Source organism: Mus musculus, chromosome X (assembly GCF_000001635.26).
Source record: "Mus musculus strain C57BL/6J chromosome X, GRCm38.p6 C57BL/6J".
NCBI lineage: Eukaryota > Metazoa > Chordata > Mammalia > Rodentia > Muridae > Mus > Mus musculus.
In genome coordinates this window covers 142,184,338-142,210,437 of record NC_000086.7, presented here as the reverse complement: position 1 = coordinate 142,210,437, position 26,100 = coordinate 142,184,338, and the positions used below count along the sequence as shown (strand labels likewise).

Sequence of the window (26,100 nt, the reverse complement as noted above, 5' to 3'; positions counted from 1 at the left end):
AAGCATCACTGCTCCCAGTTTATATATGAGTGCCAGAGTTTGGTCACAAATCCTCATGATTTCATGACAAGCACTTTACCTCTTATAGATATTATTTACCTCTTTTTATTCATAAATATCTTGTGGTAGTTATAGATGTTATTGTGATTTCTTTTCCTTTCACGTTTATTAGTGTATAGAAATAATATGGTTTTTGTATGTTGGTATTTCACTTTTCAGCATTACCATATTTGATTTTGCTTGTTTGTTTTTACAGTATTTGGTGAAGTTGTACACATTGTTTTAATACTGAAAATTACATTACCTGTGACTTTCGTCCTTTCATCTTGGATATATTTTTTATTTATTTCTCTTTCCTAATTGAATTGGCAAGCGCTTTCAGTAGAACATTGTGTAAAAGTGGTGAGAGAAGGAGGTCTTCCTGTAACTATTGTGGATGCCAAGAAGTACTTGCTGACAGGAGCCTGATATAGCTGTCTCCTGAGAGGCTCTGCCAGAGCCTGGCAAATACAGACACGGATGCTTGCAGCCAACCATTGGACTGAGCACAGGGACCCCAATGGAGGAGTAAGGGGAAAGACGAAGGAGCTGAAGGGGTTTGCAGCCCCAAAGGAAAAACAACAATATTAACCAACCAGACCCCCCAGAGCTCCCAGGGACTAAACCACCACCAAAGAGTACACATGGAGGGACCCATGGCTCCAGCTGCATATGTAGCAGAGAATGATCTTCTTGGGCATCAATGGGAGGGGAGGTTCTGTGGAGGCTCAGTGCCCCAGCATAGAGGAATGTTAGGGGGATGAGGTGGGGGTGGGTGGGTGAGTGGGGGAGCACCCTCATAGAAGCAGGGGAGAGGGAGAGGGGAAAGGGATAGGTAGGTTAGGGAGGGGAAACAGCGAAGCAAGAGAACATTTGAAATGTAAATAAATAAAATAACCAAATAAAACTTTTTTTAAAAAAAGGAACAGTATATACTACAACATATTGCTAAACCTTGGACTTTATATTGGATGAAACATAATTCTCTTTAGTTTATAACTTCATCTGTTTCTCAGCCTTGGATTTTCATTTGATTTTTTTTTCTTACATTATGGTTTTCTGGTGAAATCCACTGTGTCATCTCTTATTTTCTTAAATGTTTATAGTCCTTGCTATTTAGCTGCAATAACTGGGTCATCATGAGTCTTTCTATATTTTCTGTAAGTTTTCTTATTGATGTTATTCTTCATATGTCTGTTATTGTTTTTTAAAATGACTTTGTGCATTTGTGCTTGAAAAAGTGTACAGACTCTTGATGACCTTGTATCCTTCTGAACATGACCCATAGTTTTCTACCAAGAGGCAGAAATAAAAATTACTTGAACCAATGCAACCATTGGGCTAAGACTGGAGGCTAGATCACAATATTTGCTGGCTCTCTTTATGTTTAGTCCAGCACATTCGTGAGATCAAGAGGTACTCAACCTGAGATGCAGGGACTGGAGTTTCCCAGAGTCAGTGTTCTTCAAGAAGGTCCTTGTTAGTTTTATGATGCACTTGCAAAAACCACACTACTTATTAAAGCCACTTTCTTCATATTGGGTCTTTTGCCCTTAGCAACATGACCACAAAGTTACCGAATACTGATGGTTGCACTTAATGGCAGCTCCATATTTTTTTATGTTACCTCCTCCTCAGAATCAAGGCAGCTCGAACCTTAGCAGGGCTAGGCTGCTATGAACACAATGGAGCAAGATATAAGATACAATTTGTGAAACACATGAAACTTAAGAAGAACAAAGACCGAAGTGTGGACACTTTGCCTCTTCTTAGAATTGGAAACAAAACACCCATAGAAGGAGTTAAAGAGACAAAGTTTGGAGCTGAGACAAAAGGATGGACCATCTAGAGACTGCCATATCAGGGGATCCATCCCATAATCAGCTTCCAAACGCTGACACCATTGCATACACTAGCAAGATTTTGCTGAAAGGACCCTGATATAGCTGTCTCTTGTGAACTAAGCCAGGGCCTAGCAAACACAGAAGTGGATGCTCAAAGTCAGCTATTAGATGGATCATAGGGCCCCCAATGGAGGAGCTAGAGAAAGTACCCAAGGAGCTGGGGGGATCTGTAACCCTATAGGTGGAGCAAAAATATGAATTAACCAGTACCCCTCAGAGCTCATGTCTCTAGCTGCATATGTATCAGAAGATGGCCTCGTCGGCCATCAGTGGAAAGAAAGGCCCATTGGTCATGCAAACTTTATATGCCTCAGTACAGGGGAACACAAGGGCCAAGAAGTAGAAGTGGGTGGGTAGGGGAGTGGGTCAGGGAGGATGTGGGGACTTTTTGGGATAGCATTGGAAATATAAATGAAATAAATACATAATTAAAAAAAAGGAAAACCTAGGAAAGAAATCTGGAACCATAGATGCAAGCATCAGCAACAGAATACAAGAGATGGAAAAGAGAATCTCAGGTGCAGAAGATTCCATAGAGAACACTGGCACAACAATCAAAGAAAATGCAAAATGCAAAAAGATCCTAACTCAAAACATCCAGGAAATCCAGGACACAATGAGAAAACCAAACCTATGGATAATAGAAGTAGATAAGAATGAAGATTTACAACTTAAAGGGCCAGCAAATATCTTCAACAAAATTATAGACGAAAACTTCCCAAACCTAAAGAAAGAGATGCCCAAGAAGCCTACAGAACTCCAAATAGACTGGACTAGAAAAGAAATTCCTCCCGACACATAATAATCAGAACAACAAATGCACTAAATAAAGATAGAATATTAAAAGCAGTAAGGGAAAAAGGTCAAGTAATATATAAAGGCAGGCCTATAAGAATCACATCAGACATTTCACCAGAGACTATGAAAGCCAGAAGATCCTGGACAGATGTTATACAGACACTAAGAGAACACAAATGCCAGCCCAGGCTATTATACCCAGCGAAAACTTTCAATTACCATAGATGGAGAAACCAAAGTATTCTACTACAAAACCAAATTCACAGATTATCTTTCCACGAATAGAGCCCTTCAAAGGATAATAACAGAAAAAAAATACAAGGACAGAAACCACACCCTAGAAAAAGCAAGAAAGTAATCCATCAACAAACCTAAAAGAAGACAGCCACAAGAACAGAATGCCAACTCTAACATCAAAAATAATAGGAAGCAACAATTACTTTTCCTTAATATCTCTTAATATCAATGGACTCAACTCCCCAATAAAAAGACATAGACTAACAGACTGGCTACACAAACAGGACCCAACATTTTGCTGCTTACAGGAAACCCACCTCAGGGAAAAAGACAGACACTACCTCAGAATGAAAGGCTCTAAAACAAGTTTCCAAGCAAATGGTCTGAAGAAACAAGCTGGAGTAGCCATTCTAATATAGAATAAAATCGACTTCCAACCCAAAGTTATCAAAAAAGACAAGGAAGGACACTTCATATTCATCAAAGGTAAAATCTTCCAAGATGAACTCTCAATTCTGAATATCTATGCTTCAAATGCAAGGGCAGCCCGATTCATTAAAGAAACTTTGGTAAAGCTCAAAGCACACATTGCACCTCACACAATAATAGTGGGAGACTTCAACACACCACTTTCATCAGTGGACAGATCATGGAAATAGAAACTAAACAGGGACACAGTGAAACTAACAGAAGTTATGAAACAAATGGATCTAACAGATATCTACAGAATATTTTATCCTAAATCAAAAGCATATACCTTCTTCTCAGCACCTCATGGTACCTCCTCCAAAATCGACCATATGATTGATCATAAAACAGGCCTCCACAGATACAAAAATATTGAAATTGTCCCATGCATCCTATCAGATCAACATGGACTAAGGCTGATCTTCAATAACAACATAAATAATAGAAAGCCAACATTCACGTGGAAAATGAACAACATTCTTCTCAATGATACCTTGGTCAAGGAAGAAATAAAGAAAGAAATTAAAGACTTTTTAGAGTTCAATGAAAATTAAGACACAACATACCCAAACTTATGGGACACAATGAATGCATTCCTAAGAGGAGAACTCATAGCTCTGAGTGCCTCCAAAAAGAAACTAGAGAGAGCACACACTAGCAGCTTGACAACATGCCTAAAAGCTCTAGAACAAAAGGAAGAAAATTCACCCAAGAGAAGTAGATGGCAGGAAATAATCAAACTCAGGGGCGAAATCAACCAAGTAGAAACAAGAAGAACTATTCAAAGAATCAACCAAATGAGGAGCTGGTTCTTTGAGAAAATCAATAAGATAGATAAACCCTTAGCCAGACTCACTAGAGGGCACAGGGACAGCATCCTAATTAACAAAATCAGAAATGAAAAGGGAGACATAACAACAGATCCTGAAGAAATCCAAAACACCATCAGATCCTTCTACAAAAGGCTCTACTCAACAAAACTGGAAAACCTGGACGAAATGGACAAATTTCTAGACAGATACCAGGTACCAAAGTTAAATCAGGATCAGGTTAATGATCTAAACAGTCCTATATCCCCTAAAGAAATAGAAATAGAAGAAGTCATCAATAGTCTCCCAACCAAAAAAAGCCCAGGACCAGATGGGTTTAGTGCAGTTCTATCAGACCTTCAAAGAAGATCTAATTCCAGTTCTGCACTAAGTATTCCACAAAATAGAAGTAGAAGTTACTCTACCCAACTCATTCTATGAAGCCACAATTACTCTGATACCTAAACCACAGAAAGATCCAACAAAGATAGAGAACTTCAGACCAATTTCCCTGATGAATATCAATGCAAAAATACTCAATAAAATTCTCGCTATCGAAATCCAAGAACACATTAAAACAATCATCCAGCCTGACCAAGTAGATTTTATTCCAGGGATGCAGGGATGGGTTAATATATGGAAATCCATCAACGTAATCCATTACATAAACAAAATCAAAGACAAAAACCACATGATCATCTTGTTAGATGCGGAGAAAGCATTCGACAAAATTCAACACCCATTCATGATAAAAGTCTTGGAAAGATCAGGAATTCAAGGACCATACCTAAACATGATAAAAGCAATCTACAGCAAACCAGTAGCCAACATCAAAGTAAATGGTGAGAAGCTGGAAGCAATCCCACTAAAATCAGGGACTAGACAAGGCTGCCCACTTTCTCCCTACCTATTCCACATTGTACTTGAAGTCCTAGCCAGAGCACTTCAACAACAAAAGGAGATCAAGGGGGATACATATTGGAAAAGAAGAAGTCAAAATATCATTTTTCCAGATGATATGATAGTATATATAAGTGACCCTAAAAATTCCACCAGAGAACTCCTAAACCTGATAAACAGCTTCACCTAAGTAGCTGGATATAAAATTAACTCAAACAAGTCAATGGCCTTTCTCTACACAAAGAATAAACAGGCTGAGAAAGAAATTAGAGAAACAACACCCTTCTCAATAGTCAAAAATAATATAAAATACCTTGGCATGACTATAACTAAGGAAGTGAAAGATCTGCATGATAAGAATTTCTAGTCTCTGAAGGAAGAAATTAAAGAAGATCTCAGAAGATGGAAAGATTCCCCCATGCTCATGGATTGGTAGGATCAGCATTGTAAAAATGGCTATCTTTCCAAAAGCAATCTACAGATTTAATGCAATCCCCATCAAAATTCCATCTCAATTCTTCAACGAATTAGAAAGAGCAATCTGCAAATTCATCTGGAATAACAAAAAAACCTAGGATAGCAAAAACTCTTCTCAAGGATAAAAGAACCTCTGGTGGAATCACCAGACCTGACCTAAAGCTTTACTACAGAGCAATTGTGATAAAAACTGCATGGTACTGGTATAGCGATAGACAAGTAGACCAATGGAATAGAATTGAAGACCCAGAAATGAACCCACACACCTATGGTCACTTGATCTTTGACAAGGGAGCTAAAACCATCCAGTGGAAAAAAGACAGCATTTTCAACAAATGGTGCTGGCACAACTGGAGGTTATCAAGCAGAAGAATGTGAATTGATCCATTCCTATCTCCTTGTACTAAGGTCAAATCTAAGTGGATCAAGGAACTCCACATAAAATAAGAGACAGTGAAACTTTTAGAGGAAAAAGTCTCGAAGATATTGGCACAGGGGAAAAATTCCTGAATAGAACAGCAATGGCTTGTGCTGTAAGATTGAGAATTGACAAATGGGACCTCATAAAATCGCAAAGCTCCTGTAAGGCAAAAGACACTGTCAATAAGACAAAAAGCCCACCAATAGATTGGGAAAGGATCTTTACCTATCCTAAATCAGATAGGGGACTAATATCCAATTTATATAAAGAACTCAAGAAGCTAGACTCCAGAAAATCAAATAACCCATTAAAAATGGGGCTCAGGGCTAAACAAAGAATTCTTGCCTGAGAAATACTGAATGGCTGAGAAACACCTGAAAAAAAATGTTCAACATCCTTAATCATCAGGGAAATGCAAATCAAAACAGCCCTGAGATTCCACCTCACACCAGTCAGAATGGCTAAGATCAAGAATTCAGGTGACAGCCGATGCTGTCGAGGATGTGGAGAAAGAGGAACACTCCTCCATTGTTGGTGGGATTGCAAGCTTTTACAACCACTCTGGAAATCAATCTGGCGGTTCCTCAGAAAGTTGGATATAGTAATACCAGAGGATCCTACAATACCTCTCCTGGACATATATCCAGAAGATGTTCCAACTGGTAAGAAGGACACATGCTCCACTATGTTCATAGCAGCCTTATTTATAATAGCCAGAAGCTGGAAAGAACCCAGATGTCCCTCTACAGAGGAATGGATACAGAAAGTGTGGTATATTTACACAATGGATTACTTCTCGGCTATTAAAAAGAATTAATTTGTGAAATTCCTAGGCAAATAGATGGACCTGGAGGGCATCATCCTGAGTGAGGTAACCCAATCACAAAAGAACTCACATGATATGTACTCACTGATAAGTGAATATTAGCACAGAATCTTAGAATACCCAAGATACAAGATACAATTTGCAAAACACATGAAACTCAAGAAGAACGAAGACCGAAGTGTGGACACTTTGCCCCTTCTTAGAATTGGGATCAAAACACCCATGGAAGGAGTTACAGAGACAATGTTTGGAGCTGAGACAAAAGGATGGACCATCTAGAGACTGCCATACCTGGGAATCCATCCCATAATCAACCTCCAAACGCTGACACTACTGCATACACTAGCAAGATTTTGCTGAAAGGATCCAGATATAGCTGTCTCTTGTGATGCTATGGCAGGGCCTAGCAAACATATAAGTGGATGCTTATAGTCAGCTATTGGATGGATCACAGGGCCCCCAATGGAGGAGTTAGAGAAAGTACCCAAGGAGCTAAAGGGTTCTGCAACCCTATAAGTGGAACAACAATATGAACTTACCAGTACCCTGGAGCTCTTGACTCTAGCTGCATATGAATCAGAAGATGGCCTTGCTGGCCATCAGTGGAAAGATTGGCCCATTGGTCGTGCAAACTTTGTATGCCTCAGTACAGGGGAACACCAGGGCCAAGAAGTAGGAGTGGGAGGGTAGAGGAGTGGGGAGAAGGGTATAGGGGACTTTTGGGATAGCATTGGAAATGTAAATGAAGAACATACCTAATAAAAAAATTGAAAAAAATGATTACAACACATATGCTATGACCTATAACTTATCTTCATGTACATTGATGTATTTATTTCACTTTTGAGAATCTATCCTAAAGTAAGCATTGTACCATATTGTAAATAGGGTTATATTTAAAGATTTCACATTGCAGCATCATTTATAATGAGATAACTGGAGACAACGTACATTTATAATCCTAGAACATAGCTGACCTCACTTTAGATGGGACACAATGAAATATTCTGCAACCATAATAGTAATGTGTAAGTTAAATCATAATATTAACTAGAGGCTTTCGTTTTCAAATATCATCGGTACAGTGCCTTATACCTATAAATTTCTAAAGGGCCTACAAAAGAATTTGAAGCTTGACTAAAGTTCTTGAAGGTATTGGCTCAACTCATCCAGATTATTCTGAAATCCAAGTCAATAAATGGTAAGTAAATGTCAAAACATACAATGCTTTGGTTTTATGAATGCTTATAGTTTAATTCAGAAAACTCTAGTAGTTTGTTGAAGTGTATGCTTGTGCCGCAGACCCTCTGGGTCCCTATGTCTTCATGGAACAGGTCTCTAGTTGCAGGTGGGCAAAGCGTTGGATGAGATGACAGACAGATACACACAGGAGAGGTTGTGTAGAATCTGAATGTATTTGTCAGGTTGAGCATCAAACTTTTTATAGTACAGAGAATACAAGGGTCAGAAGTCACAGCAGGCAAGGTACATTGAAGTTACCAGGTACAAAACAAAGGAATTACTTCAAAAGGACTTACAGGAACCAGGTAAATGTTTACAGTAAAGATAAAGCAGTCCTGCCTAGGATCAGCTTAGTGACAGGCAAGGATTTCACATTCTAGTGTTATACCTTTGAACCTTGTGAAGGCACCAGAGGGTTCTGCTCTTGGCAGGCCTCAAGAATAATGTAATATCACAAACCCCTAATTTCCTAGGCCTTGCTAAATTCTTATATTAGTGTAACTTATCTGGAGAATCTCCATTTGTCAGGAGAATATACCAACTTGCTTTTAATATGCAATGTAGCTTGTACTGAAGATTTCTATCTCAGTGAGATTCCCTGGCTCTTTCTGCAGACCAGTTGAGCCACTGGCTCTGTCTATTGTAATGATTAATTAGTTGCTGAATAGGTTAACTTCCTTACTGCCTTCTCACAGGATTCTAAGCTTGGCGGCTTCTGGGATCTTGGAACACTGGGGAGACTAACTATAACAGAATTTGATCTTAAGAGGCATTTATAATAAAATATTAAAAGAGAGCTCATAGATCCATACACCAGACTAACTCGGGAATAGAGTATGAGTATGAGAACACCAAAACTCCAGGAGGAGAGCTTTCTTGAAACTCTCTGCCTCGTGAGTGGCTTTTAGGCTTCAGAGCCTGTCACGCTGACTCAACTGGAGTGTGTGGCATGCTTGGATGTTAAGTTTATAAGAACTCCTGTGTATATATAATCTCTACTAAGAAGTATGTATATGACTATTTGCCCAAATAGATGCCTGAGTATCACATGCATGCCTACTTCCTGAGGAGACCCACTGCAAGAACAGCCAATGCTCTTTAACGGCTGAACTATCTCACCAGCCTCTATATTAATTTTCAAAAGTATATTTACCTGTATATGTCAATGCATGTGAGAGAAGACATGGGGCAGGGCAAAAGTGCAGAGGGCCTACTTAAAAGGCCTTGGTTGATAAGAAACAGTATTATGCAGCTCCTGCTGCATCCAAGAGTCATCATCTTTCCTCCCCACGAGCAAACTCAGGACTTAAGGAATGTACACATCTAATTCCAGTGTAGAAATTTAGGAAAAGTGAAACTGGTATTTGAAGAGAGATCCAGTTTGACATGGATTCAACCTGTGATTGTAATGAGTACATGTGTCATAATATCATATTTTGAAGATAAACTACATCAGGCGTAATGGTGCCTGCTTTTAATCCTAGCAATTAGGAATAAGATTAGGCGAGTCTGTGAGTTTGAAACCACCCTGGTATAAAATATAAACTCAGGGTAGTGCCTCTAATGACAGATCTTGGGAGTCAGAGGCACAAGGATTGCCACAAGTTTGGGCCAGTCTGCTGTGTAAAGTGTAGCATTTTCTCAAAAACGGAAATGCTAACACAAATAGGACATTTAATATAAAGAAAATATTTTAATGGTTTTTAGTGTTTTCCATCACAAAATGTTTTCAGCCTCAAGTTAGAGAAATTTTGTAGCCATAATGATGTAGTAGTGACATCGTGTGGCTATGTATTGTCATTGCAGCGTTGGTTTTAATTTCAGTTGTGAAGTTGACCACTAGAGGTGAGCACTGAGCTCTATTCTGTGCATGTATTCTGGATTAACAATCTTCCACCTGTCCTGTTAAAACTGCAGCAAAACAAAACCACTACTGATGGCATAGATAAATACATGCTTGCACAAAATAATGTGCATGAAAGTTACTTTCCATTTCCCCCTGTGCAGTCTGAAGAAATACAGCAAACTTATTAAGTTCTAGGTTCTCAAACCACACTCTGTGTATTCCACTTATGACCTCATCATTTACTAACCGTGTAATATTATTCAAGCTACGTAACCTAAATAGAACTACTCATTTATATATATGTATAATGAGGTTAGGAATTGTCCCTGTGTCTTAGGGATGCTCTGAAAAGTAAATGAAATAATACATTTGCAGTGCCACTTGTGAGGATGTGCAAAATAACTGGTAATTACATTGCACCTGATCCCAGACTATTCTCTCTCTCTCTCTCTCTCTCTCTCTCTCTCTCTCTCTCTCTCTCTCTCTCTCTCACACACACACACACACACACACATTTGTTTTTTGTTTTGTTTCTCTATGCAGCCCTGGCTGTCCTGGAACTCACTTTGTAGACCATGCTGGCTTCAAACTCAGATCTCCTTGCTTCTGCCTCCCAAGTGCCACAACACTTGGCTGAGACTTTTTTAAAAAAAAATAATAAAAAGAGTTAATGTGCCTCCTGTTGAGCAAATAAACATGCTAAATGTGATAAATGCAAAAGGGCCCTTGCTAGTACAACTGAAAGAACTAAAGAGATTTCAGTGATGGGGCTCAGCAGTTAAGACACTGGCTGCTCTTCCAGTGGGCCTAGGTTCAATTCCTAACACCCACATGACAGCTCATGACCATTTGTAACTCCAGCCTCAGGAAATCTGATGTCCTTTTCTGGCCTCCATGGGTATTGCACACGTGTTGTGCACAGACACATATGTAGACAAAATTCCCATACACATAAAAATATCAAATTATTGTTCAAAACATTTTAAGAAAGAAATTTCAGTGGGATGGGTCACATGAAACAATTTTTTAAAGGTTGAAAGGTGCCAATAAGTGCCCTCATTGGAGATAGGGGGGCTGTGGAAATGTGTGGTGTCTAACATCTTGCCTGGTAGCTTTCCTCTTAATTCATACTTGTTTTTCCCTAACATGGTCCCCAGGTCCGTACACCATTTCCTGACCTGATGAAAGAACTTATCCAAGGCTTCATTCTGAATGATTAACTACGGGTTTGTCATTGTGGATCTATTTTTATTGCCCACACTCCAACTTTCACCCTAGTCATGAAAGGACTATGAGAGTTGTGGGCTAATGCTATGCAAAGCCTTTGCCACTTTTCCATGAAGTCCTCTGTAGTGTTTAGTAGGAAAAAAAAATCATTAAATGGAAAGAGACTATATTTTCTTTTGTTTGCAGTCATAATTACAAAGGAAGACAGGGGACCAGCTAGATGGCTCAGCAGATAAAGGAACTTCCCAAGCAAGCCTAGAAGCCTGGAGTCCAACCACCTGAATTTATCTAACAGGTGAAGGAAAGAATGATCTGTCTCTGTAGGCACTCAAGGGGGATACATGTGCCCAGGACCTCTCTTTATACATACCCAAGAGAAAAAAAATACTACTTCCACTTAGTCTTTTGTTTTGTTTTGTTTTGTTTCAGAAACAGGGTCTCTCTGTATGGCCTTAGCTGTCCCTGAAACTCACTCTGTAGACCAGGCTGGCCTCAAACTCAAGAGATCCACCTGCCTCTGCCTCCTGAGTGCTGAGATTAAATGTGTGAGCCTCTAATGCCCTCTCTGCCCACCTGAAATTTTATATGAAATTACAGCTTCAGAGATGGCTTAGTTTATAAAATGTTTGCTGTGCAAGCAATGACACCTGATTTTATTTTCTAGGATACCCATAAAAAATGTGGAACAGTGTAGCATGCTCCTGAGATCCCAGTCATGGTGAGACAGGAACAAGAGCATCCTCTGGGCTTGCTGGCTACCACTTTGGCCAAAGTCTGCGTCAGTGAAAAGCCCTGTATCAGAAAAAAAAAAGTGGATAGCGATTGAAGAAGACACCGAACTTCTTGTCTCTGCATATATGCACACACATCCCCACATATGCCCAGAAAGCACACAAATCCCCAGAAAATCTTTTCACATGAAATAGAACATTTCATAATGGCTGAAAAGTGGGAGCAGGCAAAATACCAAACAGCTGTTGGTAAATATGATATGTCCATGGTAAGTAAAAAGTAGTATGTCCGGGAGTGTGTAAAGTAAATGTGGTATGTCCTGGAGGGTGTAAAAAAATGTGTTATATCCTGGAGGCTATAAACTAAATGTGGTATGTTCAAGTGGGTATAAAAAGTGTGATATGTCTAAGAGGGTGTAAACAAACAAAATGCAGTGCTTCCAAGAGGGTGTGAAGGAACAAAATATGGTATGTTCAAAAGAATGTAAATAAAATAAGTCCAAGAGAGTCCAAGAGAGATGTCCAAGAGAGTGAAATATTATTTGATCATAAAAAGGAATGGAGTACTCATGAATGATAGAACAAGCGTGAATTTTGGAAATACAATGCTAAGTGAAACAAGGTGGCTTCAAAAGACCACATAGTGCATGCTTCTATTTATATGCACTCTCCAGGGTAGGCAATCCACAGAGAGTGAGAGCAGATCAGCAGTTACCTAGTCATGGGAAGACAGGGAGAATTCAGAGTGATTTTTACTCAAGCATAGAATTGCCTTGTAGGGAAAGTGAAAATTGTCCTGGGATGAAAGAATGGTAATAATTGTACAATCTCGTGGATATATTAAAAACCTCTAAATCATACGTGTCAGGAAAGTAAATATGATAGGTGAGTTATAACAAAATTAAGCTATTGTAAAATGGTTGTCATGTAGTAACCTTTACTTAATTCAAATCATTTTTATTCTTTGATACCTCATCTCTTAAACCCTGGATTCCAAAATAGAGCCCTGACTGAATGGTGGGCAGGCATTGAGGGGAGGGATGATGGGAAAAGCACAGATCTGAAGTCTAAGTGGGAGGGTGGGAAGACTGGAGTGCAGGGAACTTAGAAACCCTTCTTTGCAAGGAAAGGAAGTGCAGGTCCTTAAGGGGAGGGGGGTCTAAGAGGGAGAGGAATTTCATCTCCTTTGAATTTTTCAGGTCTTAGCCTGGATCATCACTCATATCTCAGAGCAGAATCACCACGGCTGATGAATGTTCTGGCATTTAGAGCGCTCCTGGAGAAAGGGAGCTTTGTAGTTATTAGGCAGGGGGGTGGGGGGAATGGAGGAACACACAAGCAAAAAATCCAAGGCTGCGTGAGCCTCGCTGGTAAGGTAGAAGAAGGCAGTCGTCTGTGGAGGGTGCGTATGTCTAGAGGATTCAAATTGTTAATCTCTGGGTCAATGCATTTAGGTCAGCTCTCACTCGGCTACAGGTGGGATCAATTTAAAGGATTACAAGTGTCACTCTAAATCCTAATCCAGGTCTTGGTGTGGATTCTGCAGTGATTTTCTAAAGGTTTACAGTGCCTCACAGTTATTTACTCTTTCAGTGGATTTTGTCAACAGACTGGAGTCCTTGGCAGGATTATGACAGCCCAGAAGATATGCAGAAATGAGTGCATTGGAGTAGCTGTGCCTGAGATCTGCTTGTGCAGGCTGTCCACTGGAGATGCTTGAATGGTGATTTACATGGTAAGTAGCTGATAACTCTTGTTTATGGGAAAGCTTATGATGGGGGGGGGTGAGAAAAATCAGCCCACTCGTGAGCTCAGACACTACCTGAGATGTGTTACATTTACTGAAATATGTGGTGAAAAGAAGAAAGGAAAGGAAACAAAGGGAGGGGAGGAAGAGAGGAGAGAAGGAGGGACAGGGAGGGAGGGAGGGAAGGAGGGAGGGGGTGGCTAGTTCAAGACACGGTTAAATCAAGATTTGGATTTAAAAACTCTCCGCCAAGCTTTCGTTTACTTTCTCCCATGGCTCTTTTATTTCTTAGCCAAGCTGTTAACTTGATTCAGGCTGAAACTGGGAAGATCAATCTTCCAGAGAAGTCCCCAGCTTGACAAGCTCAGATAAGGAGCCATTTTCCCTCAGTTCTATCCTGTCCTAGCTTTTCTTTGTGGATGTTTAGAGAACAGTGTCTGCCCTGTGAAGCCAGGCCACCCAGAAGGTTGGGAAAGCTACCTGAAAGGAAATGGTGTGTCCTTATGTGTTGAGCACTGTCCAAGGAAGCAGGACCCTGGTGGAGGTCTTCATAGCTGAGTTACTTAAATAATAACCACAGAACTTTGGGTCAGTAGTGTTCTAGTTCCAAAATGTCATAACTTCAGATTTGAGTTTGGTTGTGTCTAGGCTTCCCATTAACCCCAGGGAACCCTACAGCAGGCTTGCTTTGCAGGCAACAGGCAAAGTCCTTTTATATAAGAGTGTTAGACTTTGTCTTTAAATCAAAACCAACATGTGAAGGCATTCTTTCTTCCTTCTTCCTCCCTCTTTTTATCTCCACTTCCCCATCCCTCCTTTCGTTCCTCTGTTCATTCCCTTTTTTAAAGAAGTTTTCCTTCTGTAAAGTCTTGAGTTGGGGAAACAAGATGCACTACTATAACAACATAGAAAATTCTGTTTCTTCAGGGAGACCTAGCAGCATCAGCAGTAGTGCTGAGTGCATGGCATAGATGCCAGAAAGAGTGTGAGGAGGGCAGATCTTCAACTTGGTGGAGAATTAACTTGGCAGTTAATGAAGAAAAAGAGCTGTAACAACTGGGAGGATGGGCAAGGGGCACTTTCAGACCCATGGCTAGAGGAAGAGCCTGTGTTCTAAGTGCATGCAAACTTGAAAAATGCTTCAAGAATACCAAACTTTTTAGAATTTGAGATGGGGCAGGCATTAGGAAGACTGACCTGGATTATATCACTAGAATGCCAGGCTTAGACTAGAGAGGACAGCTGATGACTTTGAGCTACAAGCTCTAATTTCCCTGTTTAAAATGTGGATGCTCTTCATGTATCTGCAATGTATTACAAATGGATGCTGATAGTGTTGGCATGAGCATGGCTCTATCACTATTTCAAACACTGTTCCATTGAGAAGGGTAGGAGAAGCCATCAAATGTTCTAATTCCTTCACATATGTATGCAGATTATTTAAAGAGAGTTTTCTCCAGAGTTGCTTTTCTCTATTATTAATGGAGAGGCCAGAGAGAACTAAGAAAAAAAAATGAGGGCAAACTTCACCTTGTAGATCATTTTACAAAGGTGGATCCTGACCAAGATCTAAATTAGGGCTTTTTCAAGGACATCTCATTATTGCTCTTTTCTCCTCTTTGCTAACTGTTCTACAAATATTTATTGAGCATTTACTAAGTCCCAGGCACAGTGCTAGGTGCTCGGGTTCTAAACGTGTGTGTAGGAACAATAATGGTAAGTGGTGGCTTTAGGAATCCAGGCTGTCAGCATAGTATAACTCACACTGAAGGAGAAAGTAAGCTTCACATATTAGAGTTTCTACCAAGGATTTCAAATCAAAACTTAGAAACTGGATCTGCAGGTTTGCACTCAGTAGAAAACAGTTGGGTAGGAAAGGTGAGGAAGAAGAAGCCTTTTAGAGAAGGAAGGCCTTTTGTAGGGGGATGGTGACTGGTCAAGCAAGCACTTTAACGGTGGGTGGTGTGTTTTGGAATCACTGTCTGGAAGAAGCAGAGAAGCCAGCATCAGTATGTGCCAAAGAAGAAAGATAATTAAAGACCCCAAAGTCCAGTTTAGTGAGGAGAGGGGAGCAATTTGTTGACAGTCACACGGTACGGACTCACTGGCAGAGCTGGATCCAGAGACCTGGCCTCGTGATTGCCAGCATGACCCACTTGGCAAGCAGCAAAGGAGAACCAGGGTAATGAAAAGACTGCTGTGTGCTTAGCATGGTAACGTATTCAGCCAGCTCTCTTCAAAGGATTACATTCTATTTAACCACATTTTGCAGATGAAGAAATGGAACAGTGAGAGATGTGCTTCCAAGACGTCCATAGCTGAACACCTAGGCAGGATTGTTATATAATACTAGTGACCCCCCTCCCCCTTCCACCCTGGAAGCACTCTGCTTCAAGTCTGGTTGTTTCACAGAGAGGATTAAACATAAACCACAGATTTCTTCCATTTACATGTTTTTCCCCCCAATTGGCTTTGTTTCTCTACCCCTTGGTCTAATTTATTCTTTCACAGGGGATGGGAGAACTAAGGAAGTCTTAAACCACAAATGAATCAATAAAAACTCAATTTGAGTAGAAGAGAAAGTATAATGTGGTGATCTCAATTATTTTATAGATTAGGGGATATCTGTAAGCCTTCTCTCAGAGTGCTTAATCAACTGGGGTATAAACCCTCAGTCTACCATGGTGTACCCACAGGCAAAGTTGTTCATTCGCAGTACTCTTTCCTTAGCTATAATTGATTATGACAGCAGGCGCCTCTAAGAGCTCAAATGAAGTCTTTAAATTAAGTTGTTATTAAAATAAGATAATATATGCAAAGGGTATAGCCAATTGTTTCTTACATACTCAGAACTCAGTAAATGTTAGCTTTTATTATTATTCAGGGTGCTGATTTCTAATTTAAATATACAGGTTATGGAAAAGAACTCATCAGACTAGTGTATTTGGATTAAAAGAACCAATTGTCTTGGTAGTCCACTTTGTGTTGCTATGACAACATATTTGAGGTTGAGTACTTTGTAAAGAGAGATGTTTATTAAGCTCACAGCTTTGATAACAGGAAATTCAAGATCTGGCAGCTGTATGTGCTATGGGCTTCATGGTAACACTGTAATATTTCAGGTGACATTGAGTGATGGGAGAGCAGATAAGAGGTCAGATCATAAAGCACTGGGGAGAGATGCCAGACTCACTTTATGAGAATGCTCTCCTTTTCTCAAGAACTCATCCATCCCGGTGTGAACACAAGTCCCTCCAAAACCCATCAATCCTTCCTAAAGGTCCATTCACCTCTTACAAGTTCCACCCCAACACTGGTGGTGTATCAGTGAGGACGCCTCACCCTAAATTTCGTGATGCACAAGCTCCGTATGAGTAACAGCAGCTTCCTTGCCTTGTTGCTGTGAATGAGGGTCAGTTCCCCCCAAGGAATTGCTCTCATTGTTGTCTACTCCTGGCGGTTGAAACAGCGAGGATCTGTAAGCTAAGAGGTAGATAATTCAATATCTTGGACACAAAACATACTTGAAGCAGGAGCCCCTCCTGGAAACTGGAAAACCTTGGAACAGGAAGAAGGTGGGAAGAGCAGCACAGGGCTGTTTATCAGATCTCAGTTTGTAGGTTGTGTCTTCCCTGCATGCTTCTACCACAGCACACAGATCAGATGGGAGATGTTTTGTTTTGTTTTGTTTTTTAATGAAAGAGAGATTAAACCATATTATCTTCCAGAGCCTACCAATGAATCTGAGATCTTATAGTCATCCCAGAAGCACCTTTTCTCTATGCCTAGAGCAGTTAGGAGCTTCTCTCTCTAATACTCACACCCGTGTCTTCTTTTGAGCTTCCTAGTTTCCCAAGTTTCCCCCACTGTCCTTTAAAACAACTGAGGTATGAATGTTGGCCACACTAATTTGGTGGCTCTTAAAAATCTACCAGGTGTGCCCCAATTAAGGTTTCTCACAACATTAGGTGTTGGAGCCAGGATAACATCCAGCAGGGCTACCATAAGCAAAATGATTACAGTTAATAATAATAAAAAAAATAGTTTGGCCTCATCAGTGCACACCTATGGTGATTATCTCCAGAGGAGATCCACGGCATTATTTTGACATTTGATTCAAGCTAAGTGTTTACTAATGATTTTCCTCATCATCTCTCTTGAGCAATTAGAGATGGTTTTGAATATATATAGTTTTTAAATTAATTTTCTTTTCAGGGTCTCAGTCTGTACACTGGGCTATCTGAATTTACTTCAGTCTTTTTAACTTAGCTTCCTAAATGCTGTGATTACAGTAACGAGCAATTAAGAGCAATTAATTTGAGGTATTGAGGTATTCCTGACCTGGGATCAACTTGAATGTGTTGTTTCTTATTTCATGAACATTCATCTGATTCCCTTTGCTGGGCATTTGGCTTCAGAAAGTCCTAGTCAAGCGGGACCTCTTCTCCATACAGATGCCCTTGTTGTGGCTTATTTCCTTTGAAATTCTGTAAGTGCAGAGAAATCAGGAGGTTCAGTGTATTCATCCATCCGGAAACAGAAAGATTAGAATAAGAGTAATACTTTCTCTCAAAGTTAGGAACATGTGTGCAATGAACTCAACCTGGGAGGGTTACCTAAGCTAGCACACAATGGGAAACACTTCAATTGGCTCCTGAAGGGAGCGTTCATCAAAAGAGCATGGAAAAAGACAATGGAAGAGAGAAGAGGGAATTCCACACAGAAGTCATGGGATTTCCTAAATCCTAGTTCTGTCAGATGATGTGACATGTGTCAGAAGAACTACATGACCTTTATCAGAGCCTGAAGACAGAGGAGCAGGCGATGGGGTGGTAGAGGCAAGGACTGAGGCGTCAGCATTTGTCATCTCGAGTTATCCATGCTTGCTGACTTTACATCATTCACTCATTCTTCTTTATCTACTTTCTCATTGTGGTCCTCAGACTTGCATCCTTACTCTCTGAGTCGAAGTCAACTGGGTCCCTATCTTTGGTTTACTTGATTTTACCGAGGGTGATAATGATAACTACTCTGTGTCCTCAAAGTACACAAAGTTCTTAGGAGCTTGTAAGTCATTATGACCTATTTCCTTTCTGATTGTCCTGTAAGTCTTGTGGATTCTCAGAGATTGTCCTTGGTACTCTTCATTCTGAAGAAATTCATTTTACTTCTATATCTTCACTCCTATGCTCTTGTTCTGTTATGTCTCTCTCTCTCTTTTCATTTTCTTTCCTTTTATAAAAGATTTATTTACTCTTCAGCACATTGGTATTTTGCTTGTATGTATGCCTGTGTGAGGGTGCCAGATCCCCTGGAACTGGAGTTATAGACAGTTGTGAGTTGCTGGGAATTGAACTCAGGTCCTCTGGAAGAGTGGCTAATGCTCTTACCACTGAGCCATCTCTCCAACCCCCCTGTTATGTCTTCTATGAGCGTTTCCATATTCTTGCCAGCTTTCCAGACCACTCTCCACACTACTGATAGCAGACGTGTCTGACCTACAAGCCATGTCATGCACAGTTGGGATAGCTATGAGGTTGGCCCAACTCAAACAAATCATAAACACGGTAAAATGTTATAAGATTATTTCATGATTTGGTGGGTGGGTAACAGGATCACCCGTTTCTCACACATGAACTCTGTAGATGACAATGTCATATACAATGTCAGAAGCTTCAAAATTCATGATATATAGATCTTAGTGATCTGGCCTTTGCCTTCACTGGATTCATAAATCCAGGTAGGCAGAAGAAACAGTTTGCAACTCTAAAGTCTAATATACACTTATTTGGTTTTATTTTCAGACAGGGTTTTCTCTGTTAACAGCCCAGGCTGGCCTTGAACTTGCAGAGATCTTCCTGCCTCTGCTTCTTTAGTACTGGATTAAAGGCATGCACTACTACATTCAGCTAAATTCACATATTTTCAACTTTGATTCTTTTTACACATTGTAAGAAAAAAAATAAGAAAATGAACACCCCTGAAAGCCTTCTAGCATACCCTACCTTGAAATCATTGTTACTTGGACATGATTTCTTTCTTTCTTTCTTTCTTTCTTTCTTTCTTTCTTTCTTTCTTTCTTTCTTTCTTTCTTTCTTTTCAAAAACACACATTCTTGAATGACCTCTAACCCCCTCTTCCTCCTTTCTCCTGCTTCCTCTTTCTTTCCCTTTCCCCTCTTGTGCCCCCTCCCTTCTTGTGGTTGAAAGGAGGAAGTACTGTAATCGCAGAGGGAAGAGATCTCAAACAAGAAGCTAACTTTATAACAGCCAGAAATACCCCTGGCTCCTGCTCTCTTCTTTCCCCATGCTTCCTCTGTCTGTGTGAGCTGCCTCAACTCGCCCTCCTCTGACTGCCATGATCTGTTTTGACCTGTCTGTCTCTAGGAAGGCAAGATGGGGGTAAATGGACACCTTGTAAACCGTCATGTCAATAACAGTACACCAAATGTAATTCCGATGATTATCCAGGCCATGTTGTAAGTAAGCACTTCCCTTATGCTACCCATTGTAATTGTCACAAGTTGGGATGTGGACAGTGCTTATTAATGTTGAATCCACTGGACTTGGTGATGGATTGAATGTGGAGGGGTGGCAAATGAGGAGCCTCCATAATTGTACAGGTTTTTGACTGAAGCAAGTGAATGGACAGTGGATGGAGACGATGCCATCTACTGTGAGATAAGGAGGACCAGATGAGGAAATGTTTTGGTTGGGGTGGGCAACGGAAAGTTTCACCTTGGGAGACTGCATTGTTTCAAAAGCGATGTGTTTTTTTTCCCCTAGAAACTCCAGAAACAGTGTAACATATGATTCCCTCTGCTTGACAGGAACTCGGAAACACCACTGTCCGTCTTCAGAGTGCAGAGTAATTCTCCAGTATTTCATCACTAGTTTGCTGGAAGGCAGCGAGGCTATGTTCCTCGGACCCTGGCCTTTTTCTCGCCTTCTGTCCTGGTTTGCCATTTCCAGCAGACTGTCAGGACAGCATGGCCTCCCTTCCTCCAAGTTCCTGAGATGTTTGTGCCTCTTGGCCCTTTTGCCTCTCCTTCGGTGGGGGCAAGCACTCCCCTACAAGATCGGGGTCATAGGTCCCTGGACATGTGATCCGTTCTTTTCCAAGGCCCTGCCTGAGGTTGCTGCTGCTTTAGCAATTGAGCGAATCAGCCGGGACAAGACATTTGACAGGAGTTACTCCTTCGAATACGTGATTCTTAACGAAGACTGTCAGACTTCAAAGGCCCTCGCCAGTTTCATTTCCCACCAGCAGATGGCCTCAGGATTTGTTGGGCCTGCCAACCCTGGCTTCTGCGAGGCAGCCTCACTCCTGGGAACCAGCTGGGACAAAGGGATTTTCTCTTGGGCTTGTGTGAATCATGAATTAGATAACAAACATAGCTTCCCAACCTTCTCTCGGACACTCCCTTCTCCGATACGGGTGCTTGTAACCGTCATGAAGTATTTCCAGTGGGCACATGCTGGGGTCATTTCCTCAGATGAAGACATTTGGATGCATACAGCCAATCGAGTCTCAAGTGCTCTTCGGAGCCAGGGCCTACCTGTAGGGGTCGTCCTGACCTCGGGACGAGACAGCCAGAGCATTCAGAAAGCTCTCCAGCAGATTCGCCAGGCAGACAGAATTCGCAGTGAGTGCTTGCTCCTGGCTAAGGTTTAAATGTGGTTTTGGTGAAAAGCATGACAATCGCTAAAAGGTTTTCTGCCTCCATACCTTAGGCTAACACGTCATTCCCTCGTTCTTTGTGCACATACCTTCTGTCATCCCAAATCAGACCCCAAGAATGTGGCTTCAACAGAGCCAAGGTTAAGAACTTAATAGAGATTTCAAGAACTCTGTGGTCAAATGCCCTTGTGAGCGAGCCCCTGGTATAGAAGAATGACATCAAGAGTCCTGTAGGCACACCCTATTTTTGTCCTGAGGACCTCATCAGACATAGCAATGTCCTCTGACCGTTTCATCTCATTTTTGTTTTTGTTTTTGTTTTTGTTTTTGTTTTTGTTTTGTTTTGTTTTTTAATCACGGAGTGGAGATGTACTTTTGACTTCCTTCTAGGTAGCTCCGTCATAGGTACCCAGTAGCATCTTGTCATCACTTTGGTCCTTTTCTCCCCTTCCTAATAAAGCAGATGCTTCTCCCGGCAGCACACAGCTCATTGGTATGGAGGGCATTTAGGTGGCTAATGAAGGCACACAAAGCATGCTTTCTGTTAACATGCTTCTTATTTCAAGGGGAGCTTTATGCTTGGAAATGACTCTCGAAGAGGGGATAGGCAGGCAAAATGGGCCACAGGGGACTTGACTCACCGAAGCTTCAATTACCAACAGGATTTGAATTAATTTGGGGCAAGGAACCTTCCTAGTTCTCTAGAATCAATTTTTTCCTTACATTTCTGACACTTGGTTTTTATTATTTTCTTTTTTATCCCCCCTATTTGAGTTTTGAAAATAAATTTCCTCTATTCCTTCCTGTGGAAGTGGCAGTGATGTACCGGAATGATGCTCATGCCAAACTCCAGCCGCTTCATCACTGTAGGATCTGTAGCTCAGAACCCAGTTGTCCAGCTGATGGCTTCTAGGACTAGTCCTGCTCCCAGTCATTTCCTTAACACAACAATGGTCTTGCTAGAAACAGGACCATCTTAGGCCTGCCTTATCACCAGAACCCATTTTAAATGTCAAGTGTCTCTACCAGTGTACCTTAATTACAATCACTGTGGGAAGATGAAAGCCAAAGGTTTAAATTCCAGGAGCTACAGTGGTCCTATAGTCTGTAAGCTCCAGTCTGTAAGACCTTCAGTCTTAGGCAAACAGCATGGCTCTGATTATTTCATAACAGAACTTAGCACCTTTTGAGCTGAGCACAGAGGTTCTTTCTTTCTTTCTTCTTTTCTTCCTTCCTTTCTTCCTTCCTTTCTTTCTTTCTTTCTTTCTTTCTTTCTTTCTTTCTTTCTTTCTTTCTTTCTTTCTTCTTTTCTTTCTTCCTTTCTTCCTTCCTTCCTTCCTTCCTTTCTTTCTTTCTTTCTTTCTTTCTTCTTTTCTTTCTTCCTTTCTTCCTTCCTTCCTTCCTTTCTTTCTTTCTTTCTTTCTTTCTTTCTTTCTTTCTTTCTTTTTTAATATAAAAAATCACTTCCAGAGAGGAGCCATTCTAGAAACAAAACAACAAAGTTAGTGTCAGAACATAAGTTTCAGATCCCATCATTCTAAATACTATAGTTTGAGCTGGCATTTTGGTCCCTATCATGAAATGTTGTCATCTGAGCGAGGGGAATTAGGACCACCAATTTCTTTAAGATAGAGAGGTAGCAAGCATGCATTTATTTTCCTAAATTTGAAGTCCATCTTTGTTTTTCCACTGTTCTTGTATTAGATGACCACTAGAATTACCTGGGCATCTTTTCAAAAATGACTGAAGAGACTTGAATTGGCAAGCGAGGGTCTTATTTTTATTGTTTTTATTTTTTTATTTTTTTGTGATCAGAATATATTGTATTTTTTTTCTTTTTTAAAATTAGGCATTTTCTTTATTTACATTTCAAATGTTATCCCCTTTCCTAGTTTCCCCTCTGAAAATCCCCTATCCCCTCCTCCCTCCCCCCTTCCCCCGCTCCCCAACCCACCCACTCCCACTTTCTGGCCCTGGCATTCCCCTATACTGGGGCATAGAACCTTAACAGGACCACGGGGCGAGGGTCTTTTAAGTAACTTTCCAGGTACTTCTGAAGCACAGAGTTCAGAGCTGCTGCCTTTAAGCTCTTCAGAATGCAAATAAGTGTTCCTCATTGAAGTGACCTGTCATCTTTGCCTTAATAAGACTTTCTTTGGTCAGTATGTATTTTTTGATGATGATGATATGCATCAGCCCACTAAATGGATGGGAACTTTGAGAATGAGGAGCAAACCCAAAAGAGACAGTTTAAGGAGCAATGGAAGGCCCTGTATAAGGATGGCAGAAGCAGGTGGAGGAGGGGGACTCTGAAAGAGACTGTTGGTGGTGAACATAAATCTCTACGCTCCAGAATACTATTTCTCTATCAGCAAATTCCAGTGAGTCACAACGTGATGAGGTGTGGAAACAGAGAAATTGGGTTGTAGACTGAGTGTGATGTCATGTATTTCCGTGTAGAGTTAGCAAAGGAGTATGGGGTCCCTTCAACTTAATTGTTCAGATTTCAGTATGTGCCAACCAGTGGGTGACATATGGCAGTAAGAGTTGGAAAAGAGTTGGAGAAAATAGGCCTTTGGGTCAATGCGAAGAAGTCTTGTTATGACGTGAAACTAAGAGCTCCCAACACTGTAACCCAGGTTCTTTGCAGGAACTCAGGAGCACAGAATTTTTCCATAGAGAATACTTTGTAGCTCTGAATACAGTAAGAAGGGACCCATTCCTTTAAAGGGATCTGGTAATAGTTGTAAGGTTGTGTCACAGTAACAGCGATGACATTCCTATATGACAATGGTAGCAGGTGATGAGAACTGGGGACAGTAGGGATGGAAGGAAGAGAAGAGCAGGCGCTGCTCCATATGCCACTTCTGTTTCTAATGAATTAATGTTTTCAGTTAGTCCGTATTATTGGTCCTTCATTGAAGTTAGAGGGAGTGTCTTTCTGAGAAACAAATCTGAATCATGTTTGCACAGTTATGGTTATTTAAACAATAGTGTAATAATAATAAGCTAGATACTTTTGGGAGGGAAAACAATAGAGGCTTCATTAGATATTGGGTCACAGAGACAATAAAAGCAACCATAATTTATTCTACCTTACATTTAAGCAGCACTATACAGTTTACAAGGTATGTACACATTGACCAACTCATTTGTCAGTATTTTCTAGGTGGTAGTTGTTTCCATCTTCAAAGTTTACAATATCTGTAAGGCTCACAAGAGCAAGTAGATAGGTGTAGGCATTATTAGTATCAAACAATAGGGGCAATGTAGCCTAAGAGGAGGGAGATTCAGCCTTCCCAAGGTTAGTGACCCATTTCTTTTAAATCTTGGAAGTGATTGCCAATTATCTTTATTTCCAACAAAGTCAAGTGGAGGTGTTGATCAAAGACAAAGGCCTCAATTTGCAGTCAGAAATCCTGGGTAGGATTATATAGGTTTTGCCCTGTGCCTGGGAACCTAACTGAGTGGCTAAGGGGGCCAAAATTCCATCCCCCTCATTGCTCCTCCACCCATGAGCCCTGCTGGAGGTTTTTGTCCCTTGATACAAAGGAGCATTCACTCCCCAAAGCAAAGCACCTGAGGGATTGCATCCACCCAGGAGGGGTTCCTTTTCCCATTCCTACAAAGACCAGCAGGAGGCCTTACCTCGAGCTCTTCAGAGGTCTTTTCACAGGGCCATTTCAATTCCTCCTGTCTTCTTATTTTGAAATCCTTTCAACTTGAGCTTACCTGGTTGACCATCAATTGGAGTTTCCCTTAAATCCTTCCAAATTGGAATTGCTTTGTTGTGCCAGTCAAAATGCCCTTCTCTTGTTCTCCCCAAATTAGATACAGTTTTCTTTCTTTATAGCCAGATCCTGACTGGCTTCCTTCCACCGATTACATTCCCCCCACACAAAAGAATAACTGATAAATACCTAATATTTATTGAGAGTTTATTATATCCTAGGCATTTGGAACGAACTTTTCATTCAGTTCTTTCAATGTCCCTTTAAAATAAGACCAATTACTCTTTCCCAATTTGATGGGTAAGACCTCTGAGGCATCAAGGTTAAATAACTTGCCTGACATCATACAGCTAGTGAATGGCAGAGCTAAGAAATGGGCCTTCAGATTTATCTGATGTAGTGGCTCTCAAATCTAAGTGAGCATCAGAATTTCCTGGAGGGTTTCTTCACTTTGCTGAGTTTCGTCTCCAAAGTGTCTGATTCAGAGAGGCTGCGGTGAGGTCCAGAGTATGCATTTCTAGTAAGTTCCTAAGTGATGCTGATCCTGTTGGCCCACGGACTATCCCATGATAACTGGTCTATGGAAGGACTTTACTGCTTCATCTCTGCTTGAGATATGCTCCTAAAACACACACACACTGGAGAGTCTGTGTTCTCTGGATCATATATAATTCAGCTCTTCTGATTTTCTTTCTTTCTTTTTAAAGATGTAGTTATTTATTTTGTGTATATGATTACACCATTACTCTCTTCAGACACACCAGAAGAGGGCATCAGACTCCTTTGCAGATGGGTGTAAGCCACCATGTGGTTGCTGGGAATTGAACTCAGGACCTCTGGAAGAGCAATCAGTGCTCTTAACCGCTGAGCCATCTCTCCAGCCCCTGATTTTCTTTCTTAATTCAAAGGCCCACTGATGAAATGATTTTAAGTGTCCCCAGGTGTGCAAGGTTTAAGCCCTGTTTCCAACACTAATTGGTTATTGTTGGTAATACGGTGGTGAATGGCGTTAGTCCT

At 40.8% G+C, this 26,100-nt stretch overlaps 1 protein-coding gene across 2 annotated transcripts in view; it reads left to right on the top strand.

The window, feature by feature from the left end:
- The first annotated feature begins 13,161 nt into the window (after positions 1-13,161).
- Gucy2f (guanylate cyclase 2f) overlaps positions 13,162-26,100 on the top strand; it is a 117,991-nt gene continuing 105,052 nt past the window's right edge. Inside the window, exons 1-3 of one of the 2 annotated variants that reach the window (XM_006528841.4) lie at positions 13,162-13,327; positions 13,519-13,660; positions 20,502-21,317. In XM_006528841.4, coding sequence (XP_006528904.1) covers positions 20,588-21,317 — 730 coding nt within the window. In that variant the 5' untranslated portion in view covers positions 13,162-13,327; positions 13,519-13,660; positions 20,502-20,587. Of the gene's footprint in view, positions 13,328-13,501; positions 13,661-20,501; positions 21,318-26,100 lie in introns of those variants that run through there. The other variant, NM_001007576.2, reaches the window with a different exon arrangement.